This window comes from Ranitomeya variabilis, chromosome 4, assembly GCF_051348905.1.
Source record: "Ranitomeya variabilis isolate aRanVar5 chromosome 4, aRanVar5.hap1, whole genome shotgun sequence".
Taxonomy (NCBI): domain Eukaryota; kingdom Metazoa; phylum Chordata; class Amphibia; order Anura; family Dendrobatidae; genus Ranitomeya; species Ranitomeya variabilis.
In genome coordinates, this window is record NC_135235.1 from 472,987,851 (window position 1) to 473,004,365 (window position 16,515).

Here is a 16,515-nt window from a genome sequence, read left to right on the forward strand (position 1 = left end):
CTTTCACATTAATAAACCTGACCTGAGGTCAGCTTACTCGAAACCTGCTGTACGCCTCGGAGTTCAATGCGCAAACCACGTGACCTTTGACCCCAGCAAAGGCGATCCCGGAGTGTGTTGTCACAGGGCCCATTCCTCCTGACAAAACTGGTGTAACAGATCCAGGTTTGTAGGTCGCCTTTTTGATGGCCAGTCCAAAACATTGACTTTGATATGCTTAAGCCACTTTCTTACCATTTTGGCAGTATGCTTTGGGTCATTGTCCATTTGGAAGACCCATTTGCGCCCAAACTTTAATTTCCTGGCTGATGTCTTGAGATGTTGCTTCAGTATTGCCACGTAATCTTTTTTCTCATGATGCCATCTATTTTGTGAAGTGCACCAGTCCCTCCTGCAGAAAAACAAACCCACAACATGATGCTGCCACCTCCATGTTTCACAGTTGGTATGGTGTTCTTATGCTTCCAAGCTACTACCTTTTTACTCCAAACGGAACTCTGGTCATTATGCCCAAAAAGTGTTCAATTTTAGTTTCATCACACCACAGACAATGTCTCCAAAAATTAAGCTCTTTGTTCCTGTGTGCATTTGCAAATATCTGGCTTTTTTATGTTCCTTTTGGAATATTGGCTTCTTCCTGGCAGAGTGGCCTGTCAGCACAGGTTGGACATTCCCATATTGTTTGTACTTGCATATAATTGTTTGTACATATGAAGGAGGCACCTTCAGGTATCTTGAAATTGTACCCAAGGATGAGCCCACAATTCTCTTCCTGATATCTTGGCTGATTTCTTGAGACTTTGCCATGATGCTGCACAAAGAAGCAGTGTGTTTCAGGTGTGCATTAAAATACATCCACAAGTGTGTCTCTAATTAACTCAGATGTGGCCAAAAAAACTATCAGAAGCTTCCAAACACGACATCATCATATGGGCAGTCCAGAATTGTTTAACCCCTTAACCCCCAAAGGTGGTTTGCACGTCAATGACCGGGCCAATTTTTACAATTCTGACCACTGTCCCTTTATGAGGTTATAACTCTGGAACACTTCAACGGATCCCAGTGATTCTGACATTGTTTTCTAGTGACATATTGTACTTCACGATAGTGGTAACGTTTCTTTGATATTGCTTGCGTTTATTTGTGAAAAAATGGAAATTTTGTGAAAATTTAGCAATTTTCCAACTTTGAATTTTTATGCCCTTAAATCACAGAGATATGTCACACAAAATACTTAATAAGTAACATTTCCCACATGTCTACTTTACATCAGCACAATTTTGGAACCAAAATTTTTTTTTGTTAGGGAGTTATAAGGCCGGCGTCACACTAGGCGTAAGACAATACGGTTCTTTTTTACGGCCGTAATACACATAAATGTTCCCAAAATAGTGATCTGTATGTCATCCGTAGGCAGGGAGTGGCAGCGTATTTTGTGCATGGCATCCTCCGTATGTAATCCGTATGGCATCCGTACTGCGATATTTTCTCGCAGGCTTGCAAAACCGACATCTAATGGATTTATGGGCTCAAGTGTTCGTTAAAACATATATACAGTATCTATATATATATATATATATATATATATGTAATTGAGACACATATATATATATGCTGTATTTATATTTAATTCAGCGCGAGATAGCACAAAAGCCAGTAATTCAATTGCTGGCTTTTGCTATCTCCTTCACAAACCCGACAGGATATGAGACATGGTTTACATACAGTAAACCATCTCATATCCCTTTTTTTTGCATATTCCGCACTACTAATGTTAGTAGTGTGTATGTGCAAAATTTGGGCACTGTAGCTTGAAAAATAAAAGGTTAAATTGCGTAAAAAATTGGTGTGGGCTCCCGCGCAATTTTCTCCACCAGAGTTGATTTTTTTATTTTTCCTTTTTTACAGAACGAGGGTCTTCAGGTGGATTAAGAGAATAATAAAATATTAAAACACCCTGTGTCTTTATTTCATTAAAGTACTTTGTAAAAATGTGTGTGTTGTATTAACCATTTCGTACTATTGGATTAATAATGGATAGGTGTCATAATTGACGCCTCTTCATTATCAATCTGGCTTAATGTCACCTTACAGTAGCAAGGTGACATTAACCCTTCATTACCCCATATCCCACCGCTACACGGGAGTGGGAAGAGAGTGGCCAAGTGCCAGAATAGGCACATCTTCCAGATCTGCCTTTTCTGGGGTGGCTGGGGGCAGATGTTTTTAGCCAGGGGGGGGGCAATAAGCATGGACCCTCTCTAGGCTATTAATATCTGCTCTCAGTCACTGGCTTTATCACTCTGGCGGAGAAAATTGCGCGGGAGCCCATGCCAATTTTTTACGCAATTTAACCCCTTTATTTTTCAAGCTACAGTGCCCAAATTTTGCACATACACACATTAGTAGTGTGGAATATGCCAAAAAAAAGGGATATGAGATGGTTTACTGTATGTAAACCATGTCTCATATCATGTCGGGTTTGTGAAGGAGAGAGGAAAAGCCGGCAATTGAATTACCGGCTTTTCTATAGAACACCGCTGCGTATTTATCGCAAGTCACACTGCTGGTCCGTGTGTAATCTGTATTTTTCTCGCCCCCATAGACTTTCATTGGCGTATTTTTTGCGCAATACGCTGACAAACGGAGCATGCTGCGATTTTCTATGGCCGTACAATACCGTATATTACGGATACGTAATATACGGCTGATAGGAGCAGCCCCATAGAGATTCATTGGGCCGTGTGTAATGCGTATTTTACGGACGTATTTTCTGCTCTCATACGTCCGTAAAACTCGCTAGTGTGACACCGGCCTTAGGGTTAAAAATTGACCAGCAATTTCTCATTTTTACAACACCATTTTTTTTTTAGGGACCACATCACATTTGAAGTCACTTTGAGGGGTCTATATGATAGAAAATAGGCAAGTGTGACACCATTCTAAAAACTGCACCCCTAAAGGTGCTCAAAACCACATTCAAGAAGTTTATTAACCCTTCAGGTGTTTCGCAGGAATTTTTGGAATGTTTAAAAAAAAAATTAACATTTAACTTTTTTTCCCCAAAAATTTACTTCAGCTCCAACTTGTTTTATTTTACCAAGGGTAACAGGAGAAATTAGACCCCAAAAGTTGTTGTACAATTTGTCCTGAGTACGCCGAAACGCCATATGTGGGGGTAAACCACTGTTTGCACATGGCAGAGCTCGGGAGGGAAGGAGCGCCATTTGACTTTTCAATGCAAAATTGACTGGAATTGAGATGGGACACCATGTTGCGTTTGGAGAGCCCCTGATGTGCCTAAACATTGAAACCTCCCACAAGTGACACCATTTTGGAAAACACCCCCTAAGGAACTTATCTAGATGTGTTGTGAGAACTATGAACCCCCAAGTGTTTCACTACAGTTTATAACGCAGAGCCGTAAAAATAAAAAATATTTTTTTCCACAAAAATTATTTTTTAGCCCCCAGTTTTGTATTTTCCCAAGGGTAACAGGAGAAATTGGACCCCAAAAGTTGTTGTCCAATTTGTCCTAAGTACGCTGATACTCCATATGTGGGGGGAACCACCGTTTGGGTGCATGGCAGAGCTCGGAAGGGAAGGAGCGCCGTTTGGAATGCAGACTTAGATGGATTGGTCTGCAGGCGTCACGTTGCATTTGCAGAGCCCCTGATGTACCTAAACAGTAGAAGCCCCACACAAGTGACCCCATATTGGAAACTAGACCCCCCCAAGGAACATATCTAGATATGTTGTGAGAACTTTGAACCCCCAAGTGTTTCACTACAGTTTATAACGCAGAGCCGGGAAAATAAAAAATCTTTTTTTTTTTTTCCACAAAAATTATTTTTTAGCCCCCAGTTTTGTTTTTTCCCAAGGGTAACAGGAGAAATTGGTCCCCAAAATTTGTTGTCCAATTTGTCCTGAGTACCCTGATACTCCATATGTTGGGGTAAACCCCTGTTTGGGCGCACGGGAGAGCTCGGAAGGGAAGGAGCACTGTTTTAGTTTTTCAACGCAGAATTGGCTGGAATTGAGATCGGACGCCATGTCGCATTTGGAGAGCCCCTGATGTGCCTAAACAGTGGAAACACCCCAATTCTAACTGAAACCCTAACCCAAACACACCCCTAACCCTAATCCCAACCATAACCCTAACCACACCCCTAACCCTAATACCAACCCTAATCCAAACCCTAACTTTAGCCTCAACCCTAACCACACCCCTAACTCCAACACTAACTTTAGCCCTAACCCTAACTTTAGCCCCAACCCTAACCCTAATTTTAGCCCCAACCCTAACCCTAATGGGAAAATGGAAATAAATAAAGTTTTTAAATGTTATTACCGTACTTTTCCCTAACTAAGGGGGTGATGAAGGGAGATTTGATTTACTTTTATAGTGGGGTTTTTAGCGAATTTTTATGATTGGCAGCCGTCACACCACACACTAAAAGACGCTTTTTATTGCAAAAAAAATAGTTTTTGCGTCTCCACATTTTGAGAGCTATAATTTTTCTATATTTTGGTCCACAGAGTCATGTGAGGTCTTGTTTTTTGCGGCACGAGTTGACGTTTTTATTGGTACCATTTTCGGGCACGTGACATTTTTTGATAGCTTTTTATTCCGATTTTTGTGAGGCAGAATGACCAAAAACCAGCTATTCATGAATTTCTTTTGGGGGGGAGGGGGAGCCTTTATACTGTTCCACGTTTGGTAAAATTGATAAAGCATTTTTATTCTTCGGGTCAGTACGGTTACAGCGATACCTCAGTTATATCATTTTTTTATGTTTTGCCGCTTTCATACGATAAAAACTATTTTATTTAAAAAATAATTATTTTTGCATCGCTTTATTCTGAGGACTATAACTTTTTTTATTTTTTCGCTGATGACGCTGTATGGCAGCTCGTTTTTTGCGGGACAAGATGACGTTTTTAGCAGTACCATGATTATTTATATCCGTCTTTTTGATCGCGTGTTATTCCACTTTTTGTTTGGCGGTATGATAATAAAGCGTTGTTTTTGCCTTGTTTTTTCTTTTCTTTTTTTTACGGTGTTCACTGAAGGGGTTAACTAGTGGGACAGTTTTATAGGTCTGGCTGATCCGGACGCGACGATACTAAATATGTGTACTTTTATTGTTTGTTTTTTTTTATTTAGATAAAGAATTGTATTTATTGGAACAATATTTTTTTGTTTTTCATTATTTAGGATTTTTTTTTTTTTACACATGTAATTTTTTTTTTTTTACTTTGTCCCGGGGGGAAATCATGGTAAAGTGTCAGATCAGCGATCTGACAGGCAGTGCAGGGAGGCTTCCTGGCGCCTGCTCTGAGCAGGCGCTTGCAAGCCACCTCCCTGCAGGACCCAGAAGGAGCCCCGTGGCCATTTAGGATCCGGGGCCTGCAGGGAGGAGGAGGTAGGAGACCATCGCGTTGCTCCGAGGGTCACAGGGAAGCATGCAGGGAGCCCCCTCCCTGCGTGATGCTTCCCTATGCCGCCGTAACGCTGCGATCATGTTTGATCGCAGTGCTCTGGGGGTTAATGTGCCGGGAGCGGTCCGTGACCGCTCCTGGCACATAGTGCTGGATGTCAGCTGTAATAATCCCCCCGTGAGCGCGGCCGATCTCCTATGACGTACTATTCCGTCCATGGGAAGTAGGGCCCGGGTCACATGAACGGAATAGTACGTCTAATGGCAGAAAGGGGTTAAGCATTCTCTCTCTCTCTCTCATTATTCTGGCATTTGGCAATTATTAATTATTATGGTAATCCTAACTGACCTAAAACGGGAAAGGTTTATTCTGATTTCATGTCAGATATTGAGAAAAACATGCATATGTGTCTTTTTATACAGTGTATGTAAACTTCTGGTTTCAACTTTAGCTGTCTACATGGCTACTGTAAATCAAAATTGACATTCATGACTGAATCTGCTTTAATCCACAGATTACCGCAACTTAAAATTTGACCCCGAGACTGCCAACAAACACATAGCAATATCACATGAGAACTGCAAAGCCACACACAAAGAATGGTTCCGGAAAAATGATGTGGAAGATTCCCCAGACAGATTTCAGAACTGGCATGTAATGTGCACTGAGGGTTTTTCTGAGGGAAGTCACTACTGGGAGGTTGGTATATCCACCTACTTTGTAGATTTAGGAGTAGCGTATGAATCCTTGAAACGTACTAAGGAACAGGAAAATAAAATTGGACATAACAGTTCCTCATGGAGCTTGCAACTGCGTAGCATGCGCCAGTCTGTTTGGCATGACAAGAAAGAAACTAAGCTTCAGTCATCAATGTTCACAGAGATTGGCATTCATCTTGACTTGACAGCTGGCAGTCTGACGTTCTACGGAGTTAATGATGGTCGCCTGCATCTTCTGCATTCTTTCTCATGCCTCTTCTCTGAGAAAGTATTCCCAGTTTTTTGGATTGGAGAAGATGCAAATGTCACTATCCGCACTGTCCCAAATTTTGAAATAAATGCTGAAAACCAAGGATAAGATCAGTTTGGATAAATAGGATTCTGTGCAGCATGGTGGCTCAGTGGATGTTGCTGCAGCCTTGCAGTGCACTGGTCATGGGTTCAAATCCAATAAAGTACAACATCTACAAGGAGTATTTCTCCCCATGTTTGTGTGGGTTTCCTCTGGTTTCCTCCCACACTCCAAAAACATACTGATAGGAAATTTAGGTTGTGGGCCCCAATGGGGACAGTGCCAATAATGTCTATAAAGCACTGTTGAATTAATGATGCTGTATATGTGGTAAAATAAATATTGTAAGGCTAGAGTCACACAACTGGTTTCTCTCATCCGAGAAATTGGGGCGAATTATACTAATCACGCTCTGATCAGAGTGTAGTCTAATTCTCTCGGTTGTGGAAAATAAAACAACAAACCTCCATCTTCTCCATTCTGCCAGGCTGTGAAAATTGGACCGCATTTGGATATCATCCAAGTGCACTCTGATTTTTCCCACCGACCCATAGACATGAATGGCTGAGTGCAATATGAATCGGAGGCAAATCGAGCATGTTGCAAATTTTTCCTGGGACTGACTGTTTCTGAGGAAAAAAAATCGTACATGTGCACTGCCCCAGGATACAAATAACATCAAAATGATGGAGAGCTGTCGTCCAATTTTTACATTCATGTGCACGAGCACTAAAAATAATAACACCATATATGCATTATTGGCTGGCACTATTTTAGTAATTAAATACCTCTCAGACCAGTTGCGGTCCTTATGGGGATAACAAGACAACCCCTTTCCTCGTGCCTTTTCTGGGCATATGGACTTCATTGGGGAGGAGTCCACACCTGGCACACCACATCTGCCATAGTGGAGAGCTGCTCAGAAAGCTTGTCTCCGAGGTATGTATTTTGTGGTTGGTGGCCATTCAGTTGAATGGCTGTAATTTAAAAATACATTGTCTCTGAAGCCCCAGAATGTTTTAAAGCTGCAACTATGAAAGTCCAGTCCCAGACTGAATACTGGGCAAGTTTAATACAAAGTATATTATTCAAAACTAAATCTTTACTATAAAATGACAATGGTAGGAAAATACAACATCTCCGGAGGGAAATTGGTAGCAAAAAAAACACAATAAAGTAGAGTGTAATAATGTGTTAAGCTAAGAGATATGTGCAGACAAAAGTATATTAAATTCTGAACAAACATAATTACCGTATATACTCGAGTATAAGCCGAGATTTTCAGCGCATTTTTTTCATTGTCGGGAGGGGGAGCGGGAGCGGCTGATGTGACATACTCGCCTGCTCTTGGCGCGGTCCCTGCATCTCCGATGGTCTCCGGGTGCTGACAGCTTCTTCCAGAGTTGAGCGGTCACTGATACCGCTCATTACAGTAATGAATATGGACGCGACTCCACTCCCATAGGGGTGGAGCCACATATTCATTACTATAATGAGCAGTATCAGTGACCGCTCAACACTGGAAGAAGCTGTCAGCACCCGGAGACCATCGGAGATGCAGGGACCTCGCCAGGAGCAGGTGAGTATAACGGGGAGGGTGAGCCCTGCACAATATTCACCTTTCCCCGTTTCACAGCCAGGCTCCGTCTTCTGTATCCTCTGCAGTGACTCTTCAGGTCAGAGGGCGCGATGACGTGTATAGTGCGCGCCCTCTGCCTGAACAGTCACTGCAGAGGATGCGGAAGACAGAGCGGCGCCCGGCGGTGGAACGGAGACAGGAGAATATTGCAAGTGCCGGGGGCCTGAGCGACGAGAGGGGAGTATGTCATGTTTTTTTTTTAAATTGCAGCAACAGCATATGGGGCAAATGTTTCTATGGAGCATCTTATGGGGCCATAATCAACATTTGTGCAGCATTGTATGGGGCAAATGTCTCTATGGAGCATCTTATGGGGCAATAATCAACCTTTATGCAGCATTATATGGAGCACATTTTCTATGGATCATCTTATGGGGCCATTATTAACCTTTGTGCAGCATTATATGGGGCATATTTTAATATGGAGCATCTTATGGGGCCATCATGAACTGTATGGAGCATTATATGGGGCTCCTGATTCAATATGGATATTCAAAAACACTTAACCTACTGATGTCCCAATTAGTTTTACTTTTATTAGTACCTATTTTTATTTTTGACATTTACCGGTAGCTCCTGCATTTTCCACCCTAGGCTTATACTCGAGTCAATAAGTTTTCCCAGTTTTTGTGGCAAAATTAGGGGTCTCGGCTTATACTCGGGTCGGCTTATACTCAAGTATATACGGTAGTAGCTAGAAACGCATATGCACAGCTGCAGGCTTCTAGATTAAGTGGCCAGGAGAATGGACATTCAATGGCATCTAATAAACCTTACTAAAAGAAGCAGACTACAGCATGTGATATGGATCAGAGCACAGATTGTCGTATTTATGTAATGCAAATATCCTTTACAAAAACATGATGATTCTAAAAGTATAATGTAATGAATAAAGTACATATGGGAAAAAAAATAAATGATGACTAAAATATGTATACGATGAATGAATACATACAATGATTAGATTATAATGTACATGATTGGTGAAATAAATACATGATAAATTAATAAATGCCATTGTCTGGCTTGCTGCCATTAAAATTGGTCTTGTCTTCATGAGAGAACCCTTTTAAATCACAATATTTTTATTTCATGCTTTTTCATTATATGCTATAGTTTGAAATCTAGAGAAATATGCAAGGAGACATCCCACCTGGATAGTTCATTAGATGGGTATAGATTACTTTTATTTTTGATTCACTTTACAGCAGAAAGTGATTCATAAAGTGTCGTGGGCATGCACTGTGACATGTGCAGTGGTCATTGGATACTGGGGGAGGGGAGGTTAGCTGTGTCCACACATTGACAATGGTATGATTCTGTGTCACCTGCTTCCATAGTCCAATCTTAAAGGGGTTGTTGTGCCATATGTCTGCATGATGCAGTGGGTCATTAATAGCAGATCGGTGGGGATCTGACGCTCCCACTGATCTGTTATATGCTTGGGTAGTTCCATTGAAAGTGCAGTGTCCTCTGCCAGTTATTGCCAGCTCTGATTCATGCTGTCTACAGTTTGGGCAGTATGAATCAGGTGACAGGATCCCTTTAAAAAAAAAATACTGTCAGCTAATTTCTACATAAGGAAATACTGGTATGACTGTATAGGCGATTGTCCCCCTTTTCTACTTTTTATATACCGGATATGCCATTTGTGAGAAATCTACTGGAGAACACTTCAGCAACTCAGGCTTGAAGTGCACTTTGCAAGCTAATGCACGTGGAAGACGCGCTTCCAGCCTTATTTACATGCCTCGTAAGATTTTTCATGATTGGTACATCGGATTTCTGCAAAAGAGATATTTCCTAAGTGGAAAATTGCTTATAGAGCCAGAATACAGCTTCCATATGTAAAAAATGAGCTGACAATTTCCCTTAGAACTGCACAACACATTTTTGACATATTATATATAACCTCTTTGATGCAGTGTTGATTGATCAAGGTCCAGGTCACAGGATTTATGTTAATTGCTAATACTATGGGGCAGAGGAGTTCAGCATGAGAGTGTTCATGGGTCTTGTGGAGTAAATTTGTTAGATTAAGGAAGACAGCAGGTCAAAAATTGGCAAGTTTTTGCTCTTATTTTATTCCTGCTGATCACTTGATTATGCTGTTTTTTCACTTTATTTGGTATTGCTTGATTTAATATATATTCAATAGATTATTTTTTTAATTTTTTTTTCCAGCTATTTTACGTTACTTTTTATTACCATTTTCAAATTCCATAATGAGCTTTTCATTATTTATGATTTTATATAATAAGGTACTTGCATATGACTACTTGCAAAACAATAAAATCACTCACGGGTGAAAAGGATAACAATGATTATATTGTTTTAATGGTATGTCAAGGGGCTGGATGTATTGGGCAATGAGTAAACAGACATTTCTTGAAGCTGATATTTTAGAAGCTGGAAAAATGGACAAGTGTAAGGGTACCGTCACACAGTACCATTTTAATCGCTACGACGGCACGATCCGTGACGTCGCAGCGATCGTATGATTATCGCTCCAGCGTCGTAGACTGCGGTCACACGTTGCAATCACGGCGCTGGAGCGATGCCGAAGTCCCCGGTAACCAGGGTAAACATCGGGTAACTAAGCGCAGGGCCGCGCTTAGTAACCCGATGTTTACCGTGGTTACCAGCGTAAACGTAAAAAAAACAAACAGTACATACTTACATTCCGGTGTCTGTCCTCCGGCGTTCTGCTTCTCTCCACTGTGTAAGTGCCATAGCCGGAAAGCACAGCGGTGACGTCAGACGTCACCGCTGTGCTCGCTTTCCGGCTGGCAGACGCTCACACAGTGGAGAGAAGCTGAGACGCCGGAGGACAGACACCGGAATGTAAGTATGTACTGTTTGTTTGTTTTTTACGTTTATGCTGGTAACCACGGTAAACATCGGGTTACTAAGCGCGGCCCTGCGCTTAGTTACCCGATGTTTACCCTGGTTACAAGCGAACACATCGCTGGATCGCTGTCACACACAACGATCCAGCGATGTCAGCGGGTGATCAAGCGACGAAAGAAAGTTCCATACGATCTGCTACGACGTACGATTCTCAGCAGGATCCCTGATCGCTGCTGCGTGTCAGACACTGCGATATCGTAACGATATCGCTAGAACGTCACGAATCGTACCGTCGTAGCGATCAAAATGGTACTGTGTGACGGTACCCTAAGGATTTGAGCAAAATAAACATAAGCAAAGTGTGATCACTAGATGACTAGAACACATCTCCAAAATCACTGGTCTTTTGGGGAGTTCCTTGTAGTCAGTTGTTAGTCCCTACCAAACAGTGGTCCAAGGAACAACTGGTGAACCACTAACATTGTCAAGAGCACCAAAAGTTTTTGATGAATGTGGGAAGCAAAGCCTATCCCTTCTCATGTAATTGCACAGAAAAGCTGCGGAATAGTTACTACTGGCTATGATAGAAAGGTGTCACACATCATAGAGAATCTCATCCTGCAGTGTATGAGGTGATGTAGGTACACACCAGTCAGATCGCTCATGCTGACACTCTACATTGTGCACATATTCATCCGACCTGGACCATGGAGCAACAGAAGAATTGGTTTGATAAGTGTTTTCCTTTATATTATGTTCTGTGCAGGTAGTTGCAAAACTAGAGTCTAATGGGCAGTGGTGTGAAATTTGGACCTGGCCTCCTCTTGTATGCGCCCTTGTAAATCCTATAGGGACATACATGTTGCCTCCTCCATCCTGTACTAATGTCCCCCATTCTAGTCCCTTCCTGGAATATATGTCTCAACCTGATATATATTTCCTGTGCTCATCCTGAAATATAGCGCCCATCTTGATATATGTCCTCCATCTCGGGCCCCTTACTGGTATATATGTCCGACATCCTGGTATATACAGCTCCGGCAAAAATTAAGAGACCACTGCACAGTTTTATAAAACCCAGCTTCTCTACATGTCTGACAGCCATTCCATTCCAGAGTCAGTTGAATTCCAACCAGAGTACACCTCATTCTACTTAATGTGCTTCTGATTAGGTGATCACCTGAACCAAATCTTATTTAACGAAGGAAAGTATAAAAAACCCTGCTGTGGTGTTCACAATCCTCTTGCAATAGGACAAGCTGGATGGCAAAACAAGTGCTAGTAATATCTCAAAAGTAACAGTAATGAAAAAATAACTTTTAACCATGTCAAAGGAGTTGAAAACAAAAGTCTTGAGTGAGGAAAAGAAGGGCTTAATTCTGGCTTTACTAGCAGAGGGACACAGTGAGCGTCATGGTGCCTCCATCCTTAAAATTTCAAGGACGGCAATCCATTACAACGTCAAGCAACAGACATTGGGGGGGACAACGAAGCTACAGACCGGCAGAGGGCGAAAACGACTCTCCACTGACTAGGATGACCGTCATCTTTTTTGAATGTCACTCAGCAACCGCAGGATCATATCAAGTGACCTTCAAAAGGAATGGCAAATGGCAGCTGGGGTGAAGGGCACGGCAAGAACAGTTCATAACAGGCTCCTAGAGGCAGGGCTTAAGTCATGTAAAGGTAGAAAAAAGCCTTTCTCCTTCGCTTCATTTAGTCCATGAGCCAAGAACCAAATTTGACGATATCGGTACCAAGCGGAGTGACTAATTCTCTTTGGTATTTTTAGGTAGATGCATGTCTGTAGTTTATTTTTTGATATGATAGCCCTTACATATACGTAGCTTATTAACCCCTTCAGCCCTAGGCCTATTTGTACCCAAGTGCCTAAGCCAATCTAACCTGTGCCACTTCATGGGCTAATAACTTTGGAACGCTTTCACCTATCCAAGCCATTCTGAGATTGTTTTCTCGTGACATATTGTACTTCACGTCAGTGCTAAATGGGAGTCAATATATTTTACCTTTCTATATAAAAAAATGCTAAATATTCGGAAATTTTGGAAAAATCGGCAATTTTTTAACTTTGAAATTCTCTGCTTTTTACAAAAATACTGATACCCCCCATAATAGTTATTAATTTACACTCCCCACATGTTTACTTCATATTGGCATCATTTTGAAAATGAAACCTTATTGTTTTACGACGTAATAGGGCTTATAGTTTTATGCGCAATTTTTCACATTTACAGCAAAACCCACTTTTCAAAGGACCAAGTCACTTCTGAAGTCACTTTAAGGGGCTTACATAACAGAAACCACCCATAAATTACCCCATTTTGCAAACTACACCCCTCAAGCTGTTCAAAACTCATTTTTAAAAACTGTTAACCCTTTAGGTGTTCCACAGGAATTTTAGCATGAGCCAAGAACCAAATATGACGATATCGGTACCACCCGGAGTGACTAGATGTAGTATTTGTAACAAAATTTAATCCAAGTTATGTAAATACACACTGAACATGTCATGTGCATATATATATATATATATATATATATATATATATATATATATATATATATATATATATATATATATATATATGTTACTCCATAATATCTTCAACATCGGACTCTGAATCTGACTGTTGTTCTACTGGCTCGTCTTCAGTACCCTTGTTCTGGCATGTCTGTAATCTGCACATGTCTGTGCACTTCAGGCCATTGCTGAGGCAAGTACACTGAGGAAGTTCACATGACCGCACACACTTGCAGGACAGTAGCTGTATAATAGCTTCTGGTGCTGGTGCCCCTTGCATCCACTTGACAACAAGCTTTCCGTCGTTATCTATCATCCAACCGCAGTCTGTTGGGTTTGCAACCCATGGCTGGCTCTGCAGACTTCTCCTCCAGATCGCAGCCTGGTAGTTTGCACGCAGTGCATGCATGAAAAGGCAGTCCTGGCAAGGAGGGAGTTGACTTGACTCTACCACTCCACGTCTGGCACAGAACAGCTGATAACGGAGCCTGTTTACCTCAGTTGTTTGGGTAGTTGGCAGGTACATGTGGCAGGTGATTTCCTGTAACTTCTCAAAAAGTTCGGTAGACACTTCCCATGAACGACCAACTTCCTGAAAGGCATCCTGGTATGTCTTGTTCATCTTCAACTGCTTGAGTGTCGTCATCTTCCCACGGCCAGCGAATGCACTGACGGTGTCACAGCCTGTAAATGCATGCATACCAATCAATGAATCACATACGCTGCCTCCCAATGTTCGGCTCAGAGTGGTGATATCCAGGAATCTTGTCCGGTTCTGTGTACCGCATTTCTGGAACAGGTGGGATGGGATTTTGTGGCACATGCCCAGACACAGGACCATGACATCAGTATCCTCCGAAGTGATGATGACCGACTTGTAACCAGATTCTGCTGCATGAAGAGCATGGAGAAGGAGGCGTGTGTCTGCTTCTTCTTGATTTGACTTAAGGTCAGCAGCCTCTTCCCACTGTTCTTTGGTGATCTTAAAGCAGAGCTGCTCACATGTGACATACAGCTCCTTCTCCTCAAGCTTCTCCCTGTGGTGTTTCGCCTTCCATTCTTCTACCAGAAACTTTATGAGACTTGCCTTGTTGGAGGAACTACTTAGAAGCTTTTTCCACTGCTGGATGTTGTGCCCATGTTGAATGTTCTTGAAATGGATCCCTGTGCCTTCATATCTGTTGACTCTTTCTGTATCTTTGATGGATGTCTCCTTGTAGACGTCAAAGACAATATCAATGCGCTTGCTCTTAGCACCCTCATGGATAGCGCGACTCATTGCTGTGCCTGCTAGCTGGCCAAATGTTGCATTGTTTCCCTTCAGTTTCTGAACCAGGCTCATCCCATCAATGATGGTTGCAGAGGGCTCGGGGATCACTTCTGCAGGACGAGCATTCCTCTCCAACTCCCTTGCGAGGGCAGCCTTGTTGGTCTTGCGGATAGACCCATCACCATTGGCAAGTGCCCATGGCAATGGACCCAGGGGATGAGTCAAGACATCACTCATTTGTAGCTTTCTGTTCTCAGCTACAAGTATCATCTGGCCAAATAGGTTTCTGTCAGCCTTCAAAATTACCTCCTTGCCAAGACCTTGTCTGCGTGTCTTCATTTGGATGTTAGAGAACGTTTTAAGTTTGTTCTTCGTCATCTTGTCATGAAACAATGTAGTTGGCTTATCGGTACCCAAACGCTCATCCTTGAATGTTTGATATGCATCCTCTCCTATACTGTATGCCCCTTGAAGGTCTTTGGCTACATCTGGTGGTGCTACAGTCGCTGTTGACAAACTGATAAGTTCACCATTATGCTCTTTGTTGAAGGGGTTCACCCAACCTGTCTCCAGCAGTTGAACGAAAGATTGGACATCGGCTTCATCTCTTCTAATCCTAGACACCTGTAGGTCTGAATGGCTGAAGTCAGTATATTGTTGGCCTACCAGGGCCCTCAGCTGCCTCAAGTACATACTGCGGTACTCTGATGTCAGGTAGAACCTGGAAACAGCTCCAACTTTGAGGCTGAAGCCTTTTGTGCCCCCTGGTGTCTGGGTGTCTTTGTTGATTGTCTCTTCAATGGTCTGGTCCACAGGAATTCGTCCAAAAGGATTCTTGCTACCGATCTGGACCGAAAAGCCACCTTGCATGAAGTATTCATGGACCTCTGGGTGTTCTATGGGCAGCCGAGACATTGTGGCATAGTAATAGGTTAGGTATCGGGCATAGTTGACCTTGTCATAGGCAAAACACCATGGTATCATCTGTCGGATTGCTCCTAGGTGAAGCATCCAGTTGCCTTCTCTTGAAGCTCGAACCAGGGCCAGCATGGTCTCGACCATGTCCAAGTATGACATCCAGAATGCTGAGAGTTGTTCATTTCTGAGGGTCTCAAGATAAACTTGAAAGAGCTTCAGGGTAAGTGTGCAAGATTCATTATCCAAGAGCTTTTCGAAGGATCCCTGCGACACACTGATGCGAAAGTTTGTGATGTTCTTCAGTGTTTCATCCAGATGGTGAAGGTCCCTTGCATGGTTTTCTTCTAGCCATGGAAGGAAGTTTTTCCATGCAAGCCTCATAAGTGCTTCATAGACCAGCTTGTGTAGTCTCACTGCTCTGTTGTACCTCCGGCCGTCCACCATGCCGACCGGAGAGTCCTGTTCAGCACAGAACGTGTATGTGTCAGTGTGTGTGCGTGTGTTGGGGCACCTCAGGGTGTCTTCAAATGTGACATAGCCCCCTAGATTTCTTCCAGTAAAATTTGCACTCCAAAAGTCATTTGGCGCTCCTTCCCTTCCGAGGCCTGCCGTTCCCCAATACTGCAGTGTACGACAACATATCGGGTGTTGTTGTGTTCGGGAGAGATTGGTGAACAAATAGTGGGGTGCATTTTTTGCTGGTACACCTCTTAAAAATAAAAAAATGAGCCTAAAATGACACCTTCATGTAAAAAATGCACTTTTTCCATTTTCTCAACCAAGTGTTTCCAACTACTGTGAAACACTGGTTGGGTCAAAGTGGTCACTATACCCCCTAAAAGA

The 16,515-nt window shown here is 42.4% G+C and overlaps 1 protein-coding gene across 1 annotated transcript in view; it reads left to right on the forward strand.

Annotated features, from left to right (window-relative positions):
• TRIM65 (tripartite motif containing 65) overlaps window positions 1-7,612 on the forward strand; it is a 49,218-nt gene extending 41,606 nt beyond the window's left edge. Inside the window, exon 6 of the mRNA XM_077251772.1 lies at window positions 5,957-7,612. Coding sequence (XP_077107887.1) covers window positions 5,957-6,519 — 563 coding nt within the window. The 3' untranslated portion in view covers window positions 6,520-7,612. The remainder of the gene's footprint in view (window positions 1-5,956) is intronic.
• The last annotated feature ends 8,903 nt before the right edge of the window (window positions 7,613-16,515 follow it).